General features: G+C 35.3%; 1 protein-coding gene across 1 annotated transcript in view; it reads right to left on the bottom strand.

Annotated features, from left to right (window-relative positions):
* LOC106091054 (probable cytochrome P450 28d1) overlaps positions 1-1,886 on the bottom strand; it is a 34,593-nt gene extending 32,707 nt beyond the window's left edge. The window contains exon 1 of the mRNA XM_013257460.2: positions 1,626-1,886. Within this exon, the coding sequence (XP_013112914.1) occupies positions 1,626-1,813 (188 nt within the window). The 5' untranslated portion in view covers positions 1,814-1,886. The remainder of the gene's footprint in view (positions 1-1,625) is intronic.
* Positions 1,887-20,615: the final 18,729 nt, after the last annotated feature.

The raw sequence follows: 20,615 nt of genomic DNA, 5'->3' as shown, positions 1-20,615 counted from the left end.
GATCGCATTTGTCGAGTTATTTTCCCGGTATCTCTTTTTAGTCAAACAAAGGATATAAAGAAAACAATTGCTTGCTATTGGATCTTTATCAAGTTATGGTCCGATAGAAGTCATTGTATAAAATTTCAGCCGGTTCGAATAAGAATTACGTCCTTTAGGGGCTCAAGAAGTAAAGTAAAAAGATCGGTTTATATGGGAGCTGTATCATATTTGACAATCATGTTGAAGGTCATAGGAGAAGCCGTTGTACAAAATGTCAGCCAAGTCGAATAATAACTGCGTCCCCTAGAGGCTCAAGAAGACAAGATTCAAGATCGGTTTATGTGGCAGCTATATCAAGACATGGACCGATATGACCCATTTACAATCTCAACCGACCTATACTAATAAGAAGTATTTGTGCAAAATTTCAAGCGGCTAGTATACCCCCATTCTATGGTGGAGGGTATACAAATCGATATATTTTCACATATTTGAACGATGTTTAAAGCTAAAAATTTATTGATTGCATAGTAGAGTCCCAAAAACAAAAAGTATATTATTTTTTTGGTTTTTTTAAACGCACACCCTCTATTTTTTTACTTTTGATCCCAATAAGAAAAATAAGAAATATTTGGCTATCAGTTAACAATAACCCAAAACTACACGATGTCCAAAGTTGGATGTAGTACTTTATAAGGGATCCAGCACTGTGGGTTTGATGCATTGACCACACCCACATTCAGAAATACTGGGTAGAGACTTTGAATAATATGCTGCATCACAATATTAAAACTAAATATTTAAAAAGTCACTTTCACAATTCCAATACACTCATAGAAAAAAGTTTGCTGAAAATAGCAAACACTTTCTACTGAAGTTAGTAGTTAACTTTGCTGCTATTGTATCCGCAGTTCTGCTATTACAGCAGTAGCAACTTCAGAGTAGCAGGCTTACTAATGAAAAGTCTGTTGTTTGCTGAAAAGTACTACTAAAGGGGATGTTAGATGAAAAAATGGAACACATATGTGTGTCTCAGTAAATGTTTTTAATCACCACTGAATGCATACTTTCCAAAACCTTTTTTCTTTAAATTTAAATACAAAAGGCCATGCCAGTCATGTGCACATTAGCAGAGCAATAACAAAAAATGCGAGCTAGCTCAGCTACATTTCGAAATGAATACCAATGTATGGATCAGGTAGCTTCTTTACAGTAATATTCCACAAATTAAAAACATCCCTTCCAACCAATTTTCTAAAAAAATGCCTAAAATAATCAAAACAAGTACCAGTAGAATACAATTTTTTTCAGCAGACTTGTGTACTCAGAACAACTGATTTTGTTAGTTCAAATAGCAGTAGAAATGTTTGTTAACACAGCAGCCCTATGTTTGCTGAAACAGCAGTAATGTCTGCTTTCCCATTTTCAGCAGACAAAAACTGCTGTTTAAGCAAACATATTTGCTGTTTTGAATAACAAATTTGGTTTGCTATGGCCACCAATAACGTTTTGTTTTTTTTTTTTTCTTAAACTGTTATATCGCTTTGGAAAATTTTAATTTCTTTTTTAATCGATTTTAACTGGACCTTCATTCTTCACAAATTACATATTAAAATTTAAAAGCCACTCAATCGGGTACGTACTCGTAAATATCCTGAATATCACATGCCATATTCCGTTTTTGCGTAGCCAAGCTAGGATAGTTGCCCACAAAGGGCCATGGTTTGGGTCCACTAACTCCACGTTTCTTCCAATAATCAAATGACCACACCAGGAATAAATACAACAACAGAAGGATAACACATATTGTACTTAATATGAAAACTATCATTGTGACAACGTTCTGGGTTTACAACTACTGCCGCGCTATGTTCTTTATGATCCGCTTTGAAGAAAATTTCACTGTCAAATGAAGGTAAATAAAAAAATTCTCTGTCACATTAAGTGCGAAAGTGGAGAAAAAGCTCTAGGTGCAGCTTTCCTGTAGATTATTCAATTGTAGAATATTGAAACATATAAAAATAAAAGCAATTTTAACTCAATTTACGGCCGCCGCTGTGCAGCATATACACACACACATTGTGGTAATGTGCGGTGCGTTCAAATGCTGGTTTAACCGAATTAAAATTGCAGGGATTAAACAAATTTGTAAGTGTTTTTAATAGTGAAAACTATGAAGCAGGGGTTAACAAATATGTTTCTGCGTACATGTTTACAAATGAATTAATTTTCGTTTAATGATCTGTTGAACGTCAAAAAAGCTGGAGTGATTTTCTTTAAATTATACTGGCAGCGCTAAAAGTGGGTAAATCAAAATACTGGCAGCTCAGCTAAAGCTTCCCCCTCGCCCTAGTCATCTTAAATGTTTTACTTCTGAGAGAGACCAACCCACATTTTTTCTAAACCGACAGTTACCAAAATTCTGCTATTACTGTGAAATTGGTAAAGATACATCACATTTTTTATTGAAAATTGTGGTCGCTATTGGCAGCAGGAACTGATCCATTGGCGGCGACAGAGTCAGAGCAGAATTTTATACTACTTGCGAACACAATATTTATAGGTTGATCTTTCAAAGCTTTTAAAGTGTGGTTGTCTTTGCGAATATCTTAGTTTTATAGTGAAAGTTTTAGCGAATATGCTTCAGTATTTTGATGAAATTTTTTCATTTGCGCTTTTTTTTGCGCTCTCCAACTAGTTTTATGATTTCAACAGGTTATTGTTTGTGTCTATCAATTGCTTTTAAATGACTTTTAATTCCATGAAATTTAACGCAAACAAATTGAAAAAATTAAGCAAACATATATGTAAAATATTTCAAAAAAATTAATTTTTGACCAATTTTTACGAAGTACCATCTACATTCTGCTTCAATGATGTCGCTAATTTCTTCTTAGAACTTAAAATCGACCTATAATTCGTTTTTGATGGAAAAGATGTCCTGTAAAATTGAGTCGAACTATTGCCGTCATGATTATTATTAGTTAGTTATTAATTTAGATTAGTTTTCCTAATTTATTGGAGATAAACTAAGAAAAGATGGTACAATAATAAAACGAGAAATAACAGAAAATTGATTTCGAATTATGTGTTAAATGTTTATGGTTTGTCTTTCGGAACAATTTTTATAAAAAAATTTTGTGGCAAGAATATTCCATGAAGACTTAAACTTAAAGAAAGAAACTTTTAATAACTTTTCGTTTAAAACAATCACAAAAATTTTATATAATAATCTCGAGGTTAGGTTGTCTTTGGAGAGTTTTTCGCTAAAATTTAGTCCTTAGGAAAAATTAAATAAAAATGTTGTCTTTAGAAAAAATTTAAAAAAGTTTGTCTCTAAAAAATAATTTCGAGGGGGTCCGTCCCGTGCTGTAGTTTCGTCATATGAGAATATTACGTTGAAATTTTGTCTTCAGAAAAATTTAATTAAAATTTTTTTAGAAAAACACATTAGCAGAGCAATAACAAAAAATGCGAGCTAGCTCAGCTACATTTCGAAATGAATACCAATGTATGGATCAGGTAGCTTCTTTACAGTAATATTCCACAAATTAAAAACATCCCTTCCAACCAATTTTCTAAAAAAATGCCTAAAATAATCAAAACAAGTACCAGTAGAATACAATTTTTTTCAGCAGACTTGTGTACTCAGAACAACTGATTTTGTTAGTTCAAATAGCAGTAGAAATGTTTGTTAACACAGCAGCCCTATGTTTGCTGAAACAGCAGTAATGTCTGCTTTCCCATTTTCAGCAGACAAAAACTGCTGTTTAAGCAAACATATTTGCTGTTTTGAATAACAAATTTGGTTTGCTATGGCCACCAATAACGTTTTGTTTTTTTTTTTTCTTAAACTGTTATATCGCTTTGGAAAATTTTAATTTCTTTTTTAATCGATTTTAACTGGACCTTCATTCTTCACAAATTACATATTAAAATTTAAAAGCCACTCAATCGGGTACGTACTCGTAAATATCCTGAATATCACATGCCATATTCCGTTTTTGCGTAGCCAAGCTAGGATAGTTGCCCACAAAGGGCCATGGTTTGGGTCCACTAACTCCACGTTTCTTCCAATAATCAAATGACCACACCAGGAATAAATACAACAACAGAAGGATAACACATATTGTACTTAATATGAAAACTATCATTGTGACAACGTTCTGGGTTTACAACTACTGCCGCGCTATGTTCTTTATGATCCGCTTTGAAGAAAATTTCACTGTCAAATGAAGGTAAATAAAAAAATTCTCTGTCACATTAAGTGCGAAAGTGGAGAAAAAGCTCTAGGTGCAGCTTTCCTGTAGATTATTCAATTGTAGAATATTGAAACATATAAAAATAAAAGCAATTTTAACTCAATTTACGGCCGCCGCTGTGCAGCATATACACACACACATTGTGGTAATGTGCGGTGCGTTCAAATGCTGGTTTAACCGAATTAAAATTGCAGGGATTAAACAAATTTGTAAGTGTTTTTAATAGTGAAAACTATGAAGCAGGGGTTAACAAATATGTTTCTGCGTACATGTTTACAAATGAATTAATTTTCGTTTAATGATCTGTTGAACGTCAAAAAAGCTGGAGTGATTTTCTTTAAATTATACTGGCAGCGCTAAAAGTGGGTAAATCAAAATACTGGCAGCTCAGCTAAAGCTTCCCCCTCGCCCTAGTCATCTTAAATGTTTTACTTCTGAGAGAGACCAACCCACATTTTTTCTAAACCGACAGTTACCAAAATTCTGCTATTACTGTGAAATTGGTAAAGATACATCACATTTTTTATTGAAAATTGTGGTCGCTATTGGCAGCAGGAACTGATCCATTGGCGGCGACAGAGTCAGAGCAGAATTTTATACTACTTGCGAACACAATATTTATAGGTTGATCTTTCAAAGCTTTTAAAGTGTGGTTGTCTTTGCGAATATCTTAGTTTTATAGTGAAAGTTTTAGCGAATATGCTTCAGTATTTTGATGAAATTTTTTCATTTGCGCTTTTTTTTGCGCTCTCCAACTAGTTTTATGATTTCAACAGGTTATTGTTTGTGTCTATCAATTGCTTTTAAATGACTTTTAATTCCATGAAATTTAACGCAAACAAATTGAAAAAATTAAGCAAACATATATGTAAAATATTTCAAAAAAATTAATTTTTGACCAATTTTTACGAAGTACCATCTACATTCTGCTTCAATGATGTCGCTAATTTCTTCTTAGAACTTAAAATCGACCTATAATTCGTTTTTGATGGAAAAGATGTCCTGTAAAATTGAGTCGAACTATTGCCGTCATGATTATTATTAGTTAGTTATTAATTTAGATTAGTTTTCCTAATTTATTGGAGATAAACTAAGAAAAGATGGTACAATAATAAAACGAGAAATAACAGAAAATTGATTTCGAATTATGTGTTAAATGTTTATGGTTTGTCTTTCGGAACAATTTTTATAAAAAAATTTTGTGGCAAGAATATTCCATGAAGACTTAAACTTAAAGAAAGAAACTTTTAATAACTTTTCGTTTAAAACAATCACAAAAATTTTATATAATAATCTCGAGGTTAGGTTGTCTTTGGAGAGTTTTTCGCTAAAATTTAGTCCTTAGGAAAAATTAAATAAAAATGTTGTCTTTAGAAAAAATTTAAAAAAGTTTGTCTCTAAAAAATAATTTCGAGGGGGTCCGTCCCGTGCTGTAGTTTCGTCATATGAGAATATTACGTTGAAATTTTGTCTTCAGAAAAATTTAATTAAAATTTTTTTAGAAAAAACCTGATTAAAATTTTGTTTTTAAGGCGGCCCTAGCCTCAGCTAAATGTTGTCTTTGTAGAATATTATAAACATGAAGTTTTATAATTTTAAAAAATCTTACCGACATTTTTGGTATAGAATAAATTTAATTTCAATTTTTTCTTTGGACCAAATCATTTCAGCGGGGGCTCGATTCAAATCGGTTCATAACCTGAAATAGCTGCCATATAAACCGATCTGAATCTTGACTTCTTGAGCCACTAGAGAACGCAATTCTTACCCGATTTGGCTGAAATGTTATACAACGGCATCTACAATACCATGACCTTCAACATGCTTGCCAAATATGGTCTGAATCAATCTATAGTCTGATAAAGCTCCCATATAAACCGATCTCCCTATTTTTCTTTTTAAAGGACGCAATTCTTATTCGAATTGGCTGAAATTTTACACAATCACTTCTACAATGGTATCCAACATTCAATTCGATTATGGTCCGAATCGGGCCATAACTTGATAAAGCTCCAATAGCATAGCAATTGTTTTCTTTTATGCTTTGTTTGCCTAAAAAGAGATACCGGGAATATAACTCTACAAATGCGATCCATGGTGGAGGGTATACAAGATTCGGCCCGACCGAACTTAGCACGCTTTTACTTGTTTTATTAGGGATAGTGTTCTAATTCTTGATATTATAGGTGCTTATCTAGGATCTGGTCATAAGCATATTGATACGGAAGCATATTGATACGGAAAATGAAACACATGTCTTCACCAGAACACATGTCTTCACCAAGCCAGAACACGCAATATATTTTTTGGACATGTTAAGATCGAAGGGAATGGATAAACACTAATTTATTTGAAAGGAAAATTATCTTCCGGTACGGACAATATTCCCAATATAATTCTTAAAAAATTCCTGACCAACTAATAATAGATTACTAAAAAATTTTAATAATATTATTAATAATTCTTACTTCCCTTGAAACTGGAAAGTGGGCAAAATTGTAACAATACCTAAAAACAAAATCAATTTGGATTCAAATTCAATTATTTCACATTAGTGTCCGATATACAATGGAAATTCAACAAAGCCCCCCTTCAGATATCAAAAAAATGTAGTACCCTATTTCCCCCACGGGATCATTGTGCCCCATTTGTAAAAATTTCAAGAAAATCGATTTAGCCGTTTTCAGTCTATACGAAACATACATACATACAAACAAACAAACACAAATTCATTTGTATATATATAAGACTAGCTGAACCCTGCCCGCTCCGCTGCGCCTTCATTAACACCACGAGAAAATTTTGTTTTTTATTCTTACTCTAAAATTTTGACAACATTTTATTTAATCATTTTTCTCCTAAATTATTTTTTCTATAGAAATTGTTTGTATTCATATCCATTTTTTTCTATTTTGCAATCACATATAAACGACTAAGAGTTTAACATTTCTCCCATCTGTTAAAGCCTTTTTGAACATATTGTTATGAGTCCTTAAATTTCTTTTGTGTATGATGCTACTTTCTTGGAGTGGCTTAGTTGTCATGTGGTAGTTGTCTTTAATTTATATGACTACCTATTAAAAAGTCATCATTTAGAAATTACCATATTCAACGATTCTCTGTGTTAAAGAACTAATTTGCCAGTCTATATATTTGGTGCGGTGGCGACAGTTCTTAGTAATTAAACCATGTAAAACTTTTGAAAGTGTTGCCCAGCATCACGTCGTTTGTCGTTGTCTAGGAAAAGAAAACCCCTTATCGATGAGCTTAAACTGGCGGCCACCTTGACGTTGAGGTTTGCAACTCCTCCTATCACACTGAACGTCAAAACTTTGGTGCTGTGGCGGCCTACCTTGATTTATGTCCCCAAATTAAGTAAATCGCACAGTGTCCTATTAGGTCATTATGATGTAGGTCAATCATGTTATGGAGTGGAATAAAGATATCAGATTTGCAGTCCACAACCTTATACCTTTAATTTAACACCATATTGTCATAATTGGTGTATGCAGCCGTTTGGTGGGGGGCGTCTATAGGAGGGTTGTGCGCCACACTCCATCTGCCACTTGAGCACAAATTTGAATGTCGCTCTTCAATTATATTTTTAATCGGTCAAATAACCTATTGGAGGCGAAATTACGAGGCAAATCACCACCTAGATTCTTACACACAAAGTTTAATGTCATATTCGTAATCTGCTCTTAAATTCCTTTCAAGCTATGATCGAGTAATATTCCCATTTGAGGGGCTTATCAGGGATGGGGCGACCCTCAATTACTTGAACCTAATTTTTTATCTCATATTTGTAGTCTGCTCCCAAATACCTTTCATTTGTTTGAGTCTCATCTAGTTATGATCGAATAATATTCCCATTTGGGGGGCGTTTTGAGAATTTTTATATTATATTAGTGGTCTACTCCCAAATACCTTTCATTTGAGTCCCATTTTGATATGTACGTCCAATATGTCTGTTTGGGGGAGTTTTTATGTGGTTGGGCGACCCCTTGGATACTTTGTCCCAATTTTAATACGATATTCGTATTCTACTCTCCAATACCTTTAATTTGATACCCATATTGTCCTTATCGGTCCATTTTGGTTTTAAGTCGTATTTTTGGGGTAACGGGGGAGGGTCGGCTCTCTTTCAATAGCTACAAATTATAAAGCCTATTCCTCCTTCCTGACCATATTCGTAATCTACTCCCGAATACCTTTCATTCGAGTCCCATATTGTCATTATCGTCCCCCGGCGACCCCCCAGTTAAAACCTTTCATTTTAATCCCACATTGTCCCGATCGGCCCACTTTTATTTTGGGGTCGTTCTTTTGGCTCCTTCCGGACCACTCCACACAATCTGTGAGAATTGCGGTTCAGCCGTTTTTGAGTCAATACGGAACAAACTCTTTATAAACGGTGTAACCGACAACGAAGAAAAGCTCAAAACGGAATCGACTCTTTTGCATTTTTGTTTTAACTCTGGGACCATTAAAAAAAAATATAAATATTTTTAAGCAATATATTTCATGTTTTATTCGCAATTTAATCCAATGAATTAAACATTTTTTTATTTACGTGAAAAATATTAATAATTTGTTTTTATTAAAATAGTAAAAACTTTATTTAAAAGAAATGGCAAATTTGAAATAAATGGTTTATTCAGTTATTAATCACATTAATTTGATTTTTGAGCTTTTCAAAAATTCAAATTATAATGTAATTTATAATACAAATTCCTTTATAGGTCCGATTTCAGCTTTTTTTAATTGAATGTACAAATTTCTTATTTGAACATAGTTTTTCAGTGCAGTGTTTAACACACCTTCAATGTCAAAAAATGCTACCATTTTGTATTCCTTAACAGCAAGAGAACCTTTTATGTAGGCGACTAGGTCGTGAAGGGCTGCTCAATGAACTTGCTCTTACTATATGCATGATGTTGCGGAGACAGGTGATCTCCAGGAATCTTAGCCCACTATATAATTTTTTTAACGACAAAATTTTAATGAATTTTTCTCTTAAGACAAAATTTAAATTAAATTTTTTCTACAGCCAAAATTTCCGTGAAAAATTCTTTAAGGGCAAAATTTTGCCTATGCCCGGGCAACTTTAAAATATTTTTCTGAAGACAAATTTTCAAAAAATTTTTCCAAAGGAATTTTTTCAGGATAATTTTCCTAAATGCAAATTTAAATTTGTTTATTTGAGATTTTTGACAATATATGTACGAGGGTTGCCTTATTGGGATTGGGATTGGACAACCCTTATATTGCAATCTGCCAACTGATAGCTCTACAGTAAAGCTTGACATTTTTGAGGTTATATGTACTCAGAACGTTTTGACATACGAGTGCTATTTGTGTTGTTTACAGTAACTTAAAAGATTCATCTCGCCCAAAAAATGGAATTAAATAGTGGACATTTTCGTGCGATTATTTTTTACAACTTTCTAAGTGAATTAACTCAACAACAGCGCATCGATGAACTTTATTCAATTTTCAATTCGTTGTGACAAAATTAGCTACGGACAAATTAGCTTTTCGTTTTTCACCGTTGGAACCACACCGCGAAAACAATTTTATTAAAATTTTACCATAAGTGATGACGGGAGGCCACCGTAGCTCATAGGTTAGCATGTAAGCATATGAAGACACCATCTGATGCCTAGGTTCAAATCGTGGCGAGAATAACAAAAAATTTTTTGCGGTGGTTAAATCCTCCTTATGCTGGCGACATTTGTGAGTTACTATGCCAAGTAAAGATTTTTCCCCAAAGAGTGACGCCTCCAAAGAGGCGTCACACCCAAAGTGGCGTCACACCAAAAGAGGTGTCACACTATATAAAGGAGGTCCTTATTATTAAGCTTAAACATGAATCTGATGTGTGAGAAGTCTGCCCCTGTTCCTTTAGAATGTTCATGGGTAAATTTGCAATGACGGAAAATCTTTTGTCTAAAAAAAGTAATCGGCGAAAAATATCGTAGAAAGTGAACGTAGTACCAGCCTTAGAACGAAATTTCAGTGAAAATTGCTCAAAAATATTCAAAGACAAAATTTTGAAAAAGAAATTCACTAAAGACAAACTTAAATAAGTAAAAGCGTGTTAAGTTCGGCCGGGCCGAATCTTATATACCCTCCACCATGGATCGCATTTGTCGAGTTCTTTTCCGGGCATCTCTTCTTTGGGAAAAAAGGATATAAGAAAAGATTTCCTCTGCTATTAGAGCGAAATCAAGATATGGTCCGGTTTGGACCACAATTAAATTATATGTTGGAGGCCTGTGTAAAATGTCAGCCAATTCGAATAAGAATTGCGCCCTTTGGGGGCTCAAGAAGTAAAATAGAGAGATCGATTTATATGGGAGCTGTATCGGGCTATAGACCGATTCAGACCATAATAAATACGTATATTGATGGTCATGAGAGAATCCGTCGTACAACATTTCAGGCAAATCGGATAATAATTGCGACCTCTAGAGGCTCAAGAATTCAATATCCCAGATCGGTTTATATGGCAGCTATATCAGGTTATGAACCGATTTGAACCATACATGTCACAGTTGTTGGATATCATAACAAAACATGTCGTGCCAAAGTTCATTCAAATCGGATAAGAATTGCGCCCTCTAGAGGCTCAAGAAGTCAAGACCCAATATCGGTTTATATGACAGCTATATCAGGTTATACACCGATTTGAACCATTCTTGGCACAGTTGTTGGATATCATGACAAAACACGTCGTGCGAAATTTCATTCCAATCGGATAAGAATTGCGCACTCTAGAGGCTCTAGAAGTCAAGACCCAAGATCGGGTTATATGGCAGCTATATCAGATTATGGACCGATTTGAACCATACTTAGCACAGTTGTTGGATATTATAACAAAACACGTCGTGCAAAATTTCATTCCAATCGGACAAGAATTGCACATTCTAGAGGCTCAAGAAGTCAAGACCCAAGATCGGGTTATATGGCAGCTATATCAGGTTATGGACCGATTTGAACCATACTTAGCACAGTTGTTGGATATTATAACAAAACACGTCGTGCATAATTTCATTCCAATCGAACAAGAATTGCACACTCTAGAGGCTCAAGAAGTCAAGACCCAAGATCGGTTTATATGGCAGCTATATCAGGTTATGGACCGATTTAAATTATACTTGGCACAGTTGTTGGGTATCAGAACAAAACACGTCGTGCAAAATTTCATCCCAATCGGATAAGAATTGCGCACTCTAGAGGCTCAAGAAGTCAAGACCCAAGATCAGTTTATATGGCAGCTATATCAAAACATGGACCGATATGGCCCATTTACAATACCAACCGACCTACACTAATAAGAAGTATTTGTGCAAAATTTCAAGCGGCTAGCTTTACTCCTTCGGAAGTTAGCGTGCTTTCGACAGACAGACAGACGGACGGACGGACAGACGGACGGACATGGCTAGATCGACATAAAATCTCACGACGATGAAGAATATATATACTTTATGGGGTCTCAGACGAATACTTCGAGTAGTTACAAACAGAATGACGAAATTAGTATACCCCCCATCTTATGGTGGAGGGTATAAAAAAGAAAGACCAAATTTCAAAAAAAAAATCTAAAGATAAACTTAAATTTTCTCTGAAAACTAATATTCAATAGAGATAAAATTTCAGCTAAATATTCTGCGAAGACAAAATTTAGCCCAGGCGGCCCGTCAACATTATTTTTTTGAAGCAATATTTCAAAAAATTAATTTTTAAGGATTTTTTTTAAGATAAAATCTCAATGAAATCGCATCTACAATGACTTTTTCTGAAGACAAAATTGTAATAATTTTTTTTCTAAATATGTTGTTTTTTAAATTTGTAGTTTTTAAAAATTGTTTTTTTTCTAAAGTGAAAACTTCAATTTGAATTTCCCCAAAGAAAACATATTAGTAAAATCCCCTAAAGATATTATTTGGCCCGGCTCACCTGGAAATTGTTTTTTTTCAAAGGCAAGATCAATTAACGTTTTTATACCCTCCCCCATAAAGTATATATATTCTTGATCGTCATGTCATTTTAAGTCGATCTAGGCATGTCCGTCCGTCCGTTTGTCTGTCGAAAGCACGCTAACTTTCGAAGGAGTAAAGCTAGCCGCTTGAAATTTTGCAAAAATACTTTTTATTAGTGTAGGTCGGTTGGTATTGTATATGGACCAAATCGGTCCGTGTTTTGCCATATAAACCGATCTTGGGTCTTGACTTCTTGAGCCTCTAGAAGGCGCAATTCTTATCAGATTTTATTGAAATTTTGCACGTAGTGTTTTGGTAGCACTTCCAACAACTACGCCAAGTATGGTTTACATCGGTCCATGTTTTGATATACCTCTAGAGGGCGCAATTCTCATCCGATTTGGCTGACATTTTGTACAACGGCTTCTCTTATTACCTTCAACATACGTGTCTTATATGGTCTGAATCGATCAATAGCTTGATACAGCTCCCATATAAACCTATCTGCCGATTTTGCTGTTTGAGCCCCTACAAGGCGCAATTCTTATCCGAATAACTGAAATATTGGGTTGCTCAAAAAGTAATTGCGGATTTTTCATATAGTCGGCGTTGACAAATTTTTTCACAGCTTGTGACTCTGTAATTGCATTCTTTCTTCTGTCAGTTATCAGCTGTTACTTTTAGCTTGCTTTAGAAAAAAAGTGTAAAAAAAGTATATTTGATTAAAGTTCATTCTAAGTTTTATTAAAAATGCATTTACTTTCTTTTAAAAAATCCGCAATTACTTTTTGGGCAACCCAATATTACACAATGACTTCTACAATGTTCAGCATTCATTTATGGTCCGAATCGGTCTTTAACTTGATATAGCTCCAATACCATAACAGTTCTTATTCAATATTCTATGTTTGTCTAAAAAAAATACCGCGCATAGAACTCGACAAATGCGATCAATAGTGGAGGGTATATAAGATTTGGCCCGGCCGACTTAGCACGCTCTTACTTGTTTATTTAAAGATAGATTAGGTTTAAGTGGCAGTCTACCATCAGACTCACTTAGACGTTTTCGTCCATTGTGATACCACAGGAACAGAAGAAGGAAGAAGTCTTCTGGTTCCTACCGTTGAACCAAAGTGACATGTCATGACGGACACAATGACTGAGACGTCTGCAAAGCAGTAGACCTCTATAAGTCTAGATTAGGCTACATAGTTTTGGAATGCTCACAGCCCCCTCTTTGTGATCACTTTGCTGTTGCACGTAGAGCTTTCTGAAGTATATCTCTTAGAGTGTGGGAAACTTTCCCCTAACAGCAATTGCCACGTCATCAGCATACACGACCACTTTTACGCCTTTTTCTTTTAGAGATAATAATATATTGTTACTGGCTATATTCCAAAGTAGAGGAGACAGTACGCCTTCTTAAGGAGTTCCTCTGCTGACCCATCATTTTAGATACACAGATCCCAAGCCTGCCGTAATGCATCTTTTAGTAAGTAAGTTATTAATAAACTTTCTTACGATAGAGATGATGCCTAGAAACTCCAACTCCTTCATGATTGACGTCAGTTTTACATTATTGAAAGCACCTTCAATGTCAGGAAATGCTACCATTGTATATTCCTTGACAGCGAGAGAACCCTCTATGCAGCCGAGTAGGTCCTAAAGGGCTGTTTCAGTGCATTTCCCTTTATATGCATGCTGCTGCCACGACAGGCGATCTCCAGGGATCTTTGCTCTAAAATATGTCTCAATCAACATCTCAAGAGTCTTCTGCATAAAGGATGATAGACTAATAGGACGAAAATGTTTTGCCTTCGTGTGGTAAGGTTTTCCTTCTTTCAGAATGAAAATTACCTTCGTGTCCCTCCATCCCACAGGTATATATGACATTCTGATACTCCTTCCTAAGCCAGGGAACCAGTCTATCAGACACAGCTTATAAATTAACCGGTGATACATCAGCAGAGCCTGGCGACTTAAAGGAGTCGAAACTTCTTATTGCCCAAAGGATTTTCGGCTCAGACACCTCCGACGGATACATATCAGTGACAACCTCTTCTGGCGCCACGTTGTCCATTGGAGAATTTCCCGGGAAATGTGTCAACGATCTAGTTTCAGTAAATGGTCGCACTAGACATTGTCCATACATTCTCTGACTTCTGGATATACCCCACAGTAATAAGTCTCGAAGACAGAATCTTCCATAGCTTAGAGGCCTCAGATGTATCCTCCACGGAGCTGCAGAATTCTGCCTAGGATTTGTTCTGGGCCTTTCTAAGCTCGCCCTTATATTTTCTTAGCTCAGCCTTATAGATGTCCCAATCGTGTGGTGCTCTTGTGGCTTTTGCTCTGTTGAAGAGTTTTCTGCAGTCCTTCCTTAGACCAACTAGCTCTGGGGTCCACCATGGCGATCGCTGTTTGCCCCTTGGCTTGGCACTAGGATATTCTGACACAAGCGAGGTCTTCGTGATCCGTTTGACCACTATGTCTATATCCTCCGTAGTTTCCATTTCCTTTTCTGGTCTAGAAAGGATAGACGTGCAGGATTAGTGCCGAAATTTATCCCAATCGGCCTTTCTTCTGTTTAGCCGAGGGACCACTACTTCAGTATTTTCTCCAAGGCTGAAACCAATATAACGATGATCAGAAGGTCATCCTACAATTCCCAGTCGCATATTCTTTCACATACATCTTCCGATACAAAGGTAATATTTAGTACCTCCTGCTTGTTCCTGGTAATAAAGGTCTGTTTATCCCCTTTACTACAAATCGCCAGATTGCAACTTTTAATATATTCGATAAGCAGCTCACCACTTTCGTTGACATCCGAACTTCCCCATATCTGGTGATGTGCATTAGCATCACTTCCTACAACGAAGCTCTTCATCTCTACAGAAGCGGCTTAAAGTTTGAAGGCGGCATCTCTGAATCGTGTGCCATATGTAGGAAAGCCAGTCTATTTTTATGATTTTTTTCTAAAACAAAAATTTCAATAGACTTTTCCCTATAAACAAAATTTCAATTTAATTTTTATGGAAACAAAAATGAAAAGTTTTTTATTTTAAACAAGATTTTAATGAAATTTCCTCCAATGGTCAAAGTGCAATATAAATTAAGATTAAGAAGAATATTATAAAAAATTTCTTTGATTTTAATATTTTCATGAAATATTCTCAACAAACAATTTAAAAAAAAAATTGGCTCTGTGGTGAAAATAGATCAGTCCAATTTCCAAAATGCTGAAAATTTGCTAAATTGGGAAAAGTTTTCAATCAGGTGAGATTTATATTATACGTAATTAGTTAGCATGCTATTTTGGTTCTAACATTTTCTTTGTTTATTCTCCAAAATTAAGAAAATGTAGTAGCAATAGGCATATTGAGCAAAAGTTGTCTGCAATCTTTACCTTATCTATCCAGCAAAAAAGATTTTCGGTCGATTTTAATGAAATTCGAAGGAGAACTTATGTACACCACTCATACATCATGTTCAAATGACATTTTTTTACAAAAATTAGTCTTATTTTAGTGCAAAATATAAATTTTTTCAATATTTAAAAAAAGTAAAAATCATCATCAAAATACTAACCAGTTTACCGAAATGTTTGACAATATATTGAATACCCCAACTAACTTACTTTTATTGGCTATGACAGAACTTTAGTCTCATTTGCCGAACTCAGCATAGACTTCCAAGCGACTCGATCTTCTGCGCTCCTTCTTTAATCTATGACACCACGTTTCGAGGTGTCTGCCACCACTTAATCTTTCCATCGGGCTTTTGATCGTCCCGGTTTGCTTTCAAAAGACTTCTTTCCTGAAGTTTCTTCATCCATTCAAAAAACATGACCAAGCCAACCCAGCCGTTGTATTTTGATACGTGTTACTAAGCTATCGTCGTCATACAGCTCGTGGTTCATACGAAACAAATATTCTCCATTGACGCCAACTGGTCAATATATTTTACGAAGAATATTTCTCTCAAACACCCCCATGCACTTCCTCGTCTGCTTTCACAATTACTCGTGCCTCAGAACCATATAACAACACTACCCCTGTGTCTTGTATAGTGTAATTTTCGTCTGTCAAGAGGTGGCCTTGTTTCTAAACTGCCTACTTAATCCATAGTAGCATCTGTTTGCCAGTTTTTTAGGTTAAGTTGGGTAAGGTAAGAGTGGCAGTCCTTTAAAGACTCACTAAGACAATTTTAAGTCCATTGTGATCGAACCCCCGACCCCTGCACTGGTAATCCAAGCACGCTACCAACTCGGCTACCGGAGCGCCAAAGTAATTTTTCTTCGCTTTATTTCAAAACTGGTGTCATTCGTTTTGGTTACGGCGGCGCCGATATAGATATAGTTGCTGACTATCTCATAGTTGTGGTTCCCAACTTTCTCCATTTTCTTTATCTGATCAGTTGTGCTGGGGTCTTTTGGGAGTTGATGCTACTCCTTTTGTTTTATCTCCATTTACAGCCAGACCCATTTTCACTGAATCTCTTTCTATTCTTTCAAAGGATGTAGTTACTCTGATGTCGATGTCGAAGTGTCGGCATAGGCGAGTAGCATGTGTTCTCTTGTGATTAGTGTGCCATATCTATTCACATCTGCAACTCGAATAATCTTCTCCAGGAAAATATTAAAGAGATCACACGATAAGCTGTCTCCTTGTCCTATTCTTACTGAGGAAACTGATACACTTTCCTCAGTAAGAATAGGAACAAGTGTCATTCTGCAAAGTCAGATAAGTTTTGCAGGGATACCAAACTCAGACATGGCTTAAATTCCTTTGAACGAATAGGGCTGTCGAAGGCGGCTTTGTAGTGGGGGAAAAGGTGGTAGGTGTTAATTTGTCTCTCTCGGATCTTTCCCAAGATTTGGAGCAGTGTAAATATCTGGTCTGTGGTGGATTTACCAATTTACCCCTCATGACACCCTTCTCTCAAAATCGCTGACTGCCGGCGGCCGCATTTCACCCACTCCGCATAAAAACAAAGCTTTCCACTATCTTCAACCCGCAGACACGCCCTGTAGCTCTCAGCCAATCTTTTCGTCATAACGATGAACTCCACACACTTCAGGGCCCAAAGTTCCAGCCAGTGTGGTAGAGCTGGCAAAATATCGATGACACTATCGATATTTAATTTTTTGACGGAATATCGATTGATATTTATCTGATGAAAATTATCGGAAAGTTAAATTTTTTGCAAAGTTAAACCAAAATAATTGATCCAACACTGAATTTATCCTTTAAGATACTTTGAGCCTATAGATGACTTACAACTGACTTTATTAATCTTGGTTTTATTTGGTCTGTGCATTGATATTGCTTCTATACAAATCGATCACCAGATTTTTACTTCTCATTTTCGTTTGAAATAAAAAGTGATGAGAAATTAACGATTGTAGCAAAACTATCTAAAATATCAAATGTTGAGATTATCGATAGTTTGCCTGCTCTACTGTGTGATGCTCATAGCTATCCTGTGCTGGCCGGGCCACTTCACCGAAATATTAGACAAAATATTGAATACCGCAATCTCACTATTAAAAGTTAACTCACTATTAAGCAAAGTTAAGCTCTTCTTTTATGACCAAATGTCACCGTCGCCGCATCTCTTCCTGGAATTTTTTGATTTTGAAAGGTTTTTATTGGGTATTTACCCAATAAATACCCAAGCGTTGGGTATTTACCCTGTAGAAACACATATCATAACAAATGGGGCTTTTATGGGTTTAAGACCCTTAATCGGCAGATAGACCTATACAGCAGCTGTATCTAAATAAAGTTCGAGCTGGACCAAACTCGTTGCGGATTTCACTGTTTTAATTTCAAACAAGTAAAAGCGTGCTAAGTTCGGCCGGGCCGAATTATGGGAACCCATGGTGGTGGGTTTCTTCTAAAAATATATACAAAATAAAATTAGTTTAAGGACACAATTATATTCTACATACCAAACTTCTGTCACAAAAATTAAAGCTTCTTGGAACCAAAAATGGATGATCTAGAGTCCGGTTCATATGGGAGCTATTTGGCACAATCCCCAACCTACATAAATAATAAGTATCTGTACAAAATTTCAAGCGGCTATTTTTATGCGTTCGACCGCCATCGTGATTTCGACAGACGGACGGACGGACAATGCTATTTCGAATCAGAACGTCGAGACGATCAAGAATATATATACATTTCGAGCTGTTACAGAAGGAATAACTATTGGAATAAATACGCCCTTATATCGTTAGGTTGGTCTTTATGGCATCTATACCCAATTATTGACAACTAGCGGGTTTAGCAGTTTATAGTACAACTAGCGGTTTAAAATTTCAACGAAATCGGATAATAAATGCGGCTTTTGTGGGCTTAATATCCAGAAGATGGCGGCTATATCTAAATATGATCCGATTTTGCTCGTTCAAGAATTTAACTTGCGCATAGTCAAAATACGAATCTTTGACAAACTTTAGCTCAATATCTTAATTTTTGATGGCTGGAGCGGGATTACAACAGACGGACCGACAAACAGACATCGTTAAATCATCTTAGAATTTAACGACGATCCAGAATATATATACTTTGTAGGATCGGAAATAAGTATTTCGATGTGTTGCAAATGGAATGACTAAATGAGTATACCTTCTTTCCTATGTGGTGTGTATAAAAATCCATAGAGTTTGTTGCTTGTTTCTTTTTAGTTTCTGCCTATAAAAAGAACTTGACAAATGCGATCAATGGTGGAAGGTATAGAAGACTCGGCCCTACCGCACTTAGCTCGTTCTTACTTGTTTTGACTTTATGACGAAACTTTTTAAAATTGGTACAAATTTTTTCTCTGATATGTTTTCTATAATGATTTAACGAAAGTTATCTCATAAGTTTTTTATGTTAATTTAATAATTTTAAATGTTTGTTTTAATTCTTCGACAAAAAAAACAAGTTCGTAAACCAAAAAAAGTGTATTTTAAACATTTGTATTTTGTTGTCCCGGAGCGGAGCGGTTTCCAAACTCCGCTCCGCTCCGGACTAAAAAAATTCGCTCTCACTCCACTCCCACTTCGGCAAAAATAAGCCTGCTCTGCTCCGCTCACTGGTTTATTCCCTTTAATACAAATCGTCAGATTGCAACTTATAATATATCCGATAAGCAGCTCACCCCTTTCGTTGATTTCCGAACAGTCGCCATATGTGATGATGTGCTTAAGCATCACTTCCTATAATGAGGCTCATTTTCCCTGCATAAGTGTCTTCGACCACCAACTTAAAGCTAAAGGCGTGCTCTATATATAGGGAAGCCAACTTATAAGACAATCTATGAGACTTATAAAATTTAAGGCTGGCTACTGCTGAATCTTCAGGGCATAGTGACGGAAGAAAAAAAAACATTTAAACTACTCAGAAAAATTTAAAATTGTTATTTTTCACATGAATAAAAACCTTTTCATTTTATTTTATTGGATAAAATTGTTTATAAAAATGAAATATATAGCTGAAAATATATAAATAATTCCAGGCTTCGGAAAAACGAAAAAAAACTGCCGTTTCCATTATGAAGCTCTATTAATTGACAGGGACATGGTCTGTAAAGAGTAAACAAATTCATTTATATACATTTTTAAAATGAACCGTAATAAACACCAATCTTAGCATGTTGCGTACAGTACCACGAAATCTGGATCTACATATGTAGATCCATATGGATAATAAACTATTAAAATAAGAAAATATTAATAATATTTATGTGTTGTATACACCACGTTTGCATTCTTCAATTTTCTCCAATTTGTTGCGTTTGGAACTTGGCCATTCTATTTGTTTACATCCTAATATTTTCCACTTTCAACTATTTCAGCGTAACGTTATTCCCAAAAATTATTTTCGTAGCAATTATAATTAAATAAATTATATTTAATGGTGAGATAAAAAACTACAATTTCTATTTCTCTCGATATTTTTTTGTCTACCCACGCCACTTTGTATCTGTATATGATAAAGGCAATGCATATGTTTGACTAATTCTCACTTTTTTTCGCAATGGATATGAGTGAAAGGGAACGCAGTATAATCTTGATCAATGCACAATTTATACTATTAAATAACAATTTAATTCGTACAATTAAAAATATGTTCATCGTATGCCTTGTTCCAATCACTTGCAGTGATACAAAAGAAAATCGAATTTCTATATTAAAAATTATTAAAGCAATTGACACCTTGTTTGAAAAGTTTTTATATATATAATACCATACCAACATATGTGGCATCACTTTATCTGCCTTTCGACTCTCCGACACCGCCACCCACGTCGGCGCTGCAACGGCTGGTGCGGAAAGCAAACAGATAGGAAACGAGGTACTTATAGGGGGCGATACGAACTCTGACTACAT

This window comes from Stomoxys calcitrans, chromosome 4 (genome assembly GCF_963082655.1).
Source record: "Stomoxys calcitrans chromosome 4, idStoCalc2.1, whole genome shotgun sequence".
Classification (NCBI taxonomy): Eukaryota; Metazoa; Arthropoda; class Insecta; order Diptera; family Muscidae; genus Stomoxys; species Stomoxys calcitrans.
This window is presented reverse-complemented; position numbering and strand designations above follow the sequence as displayed.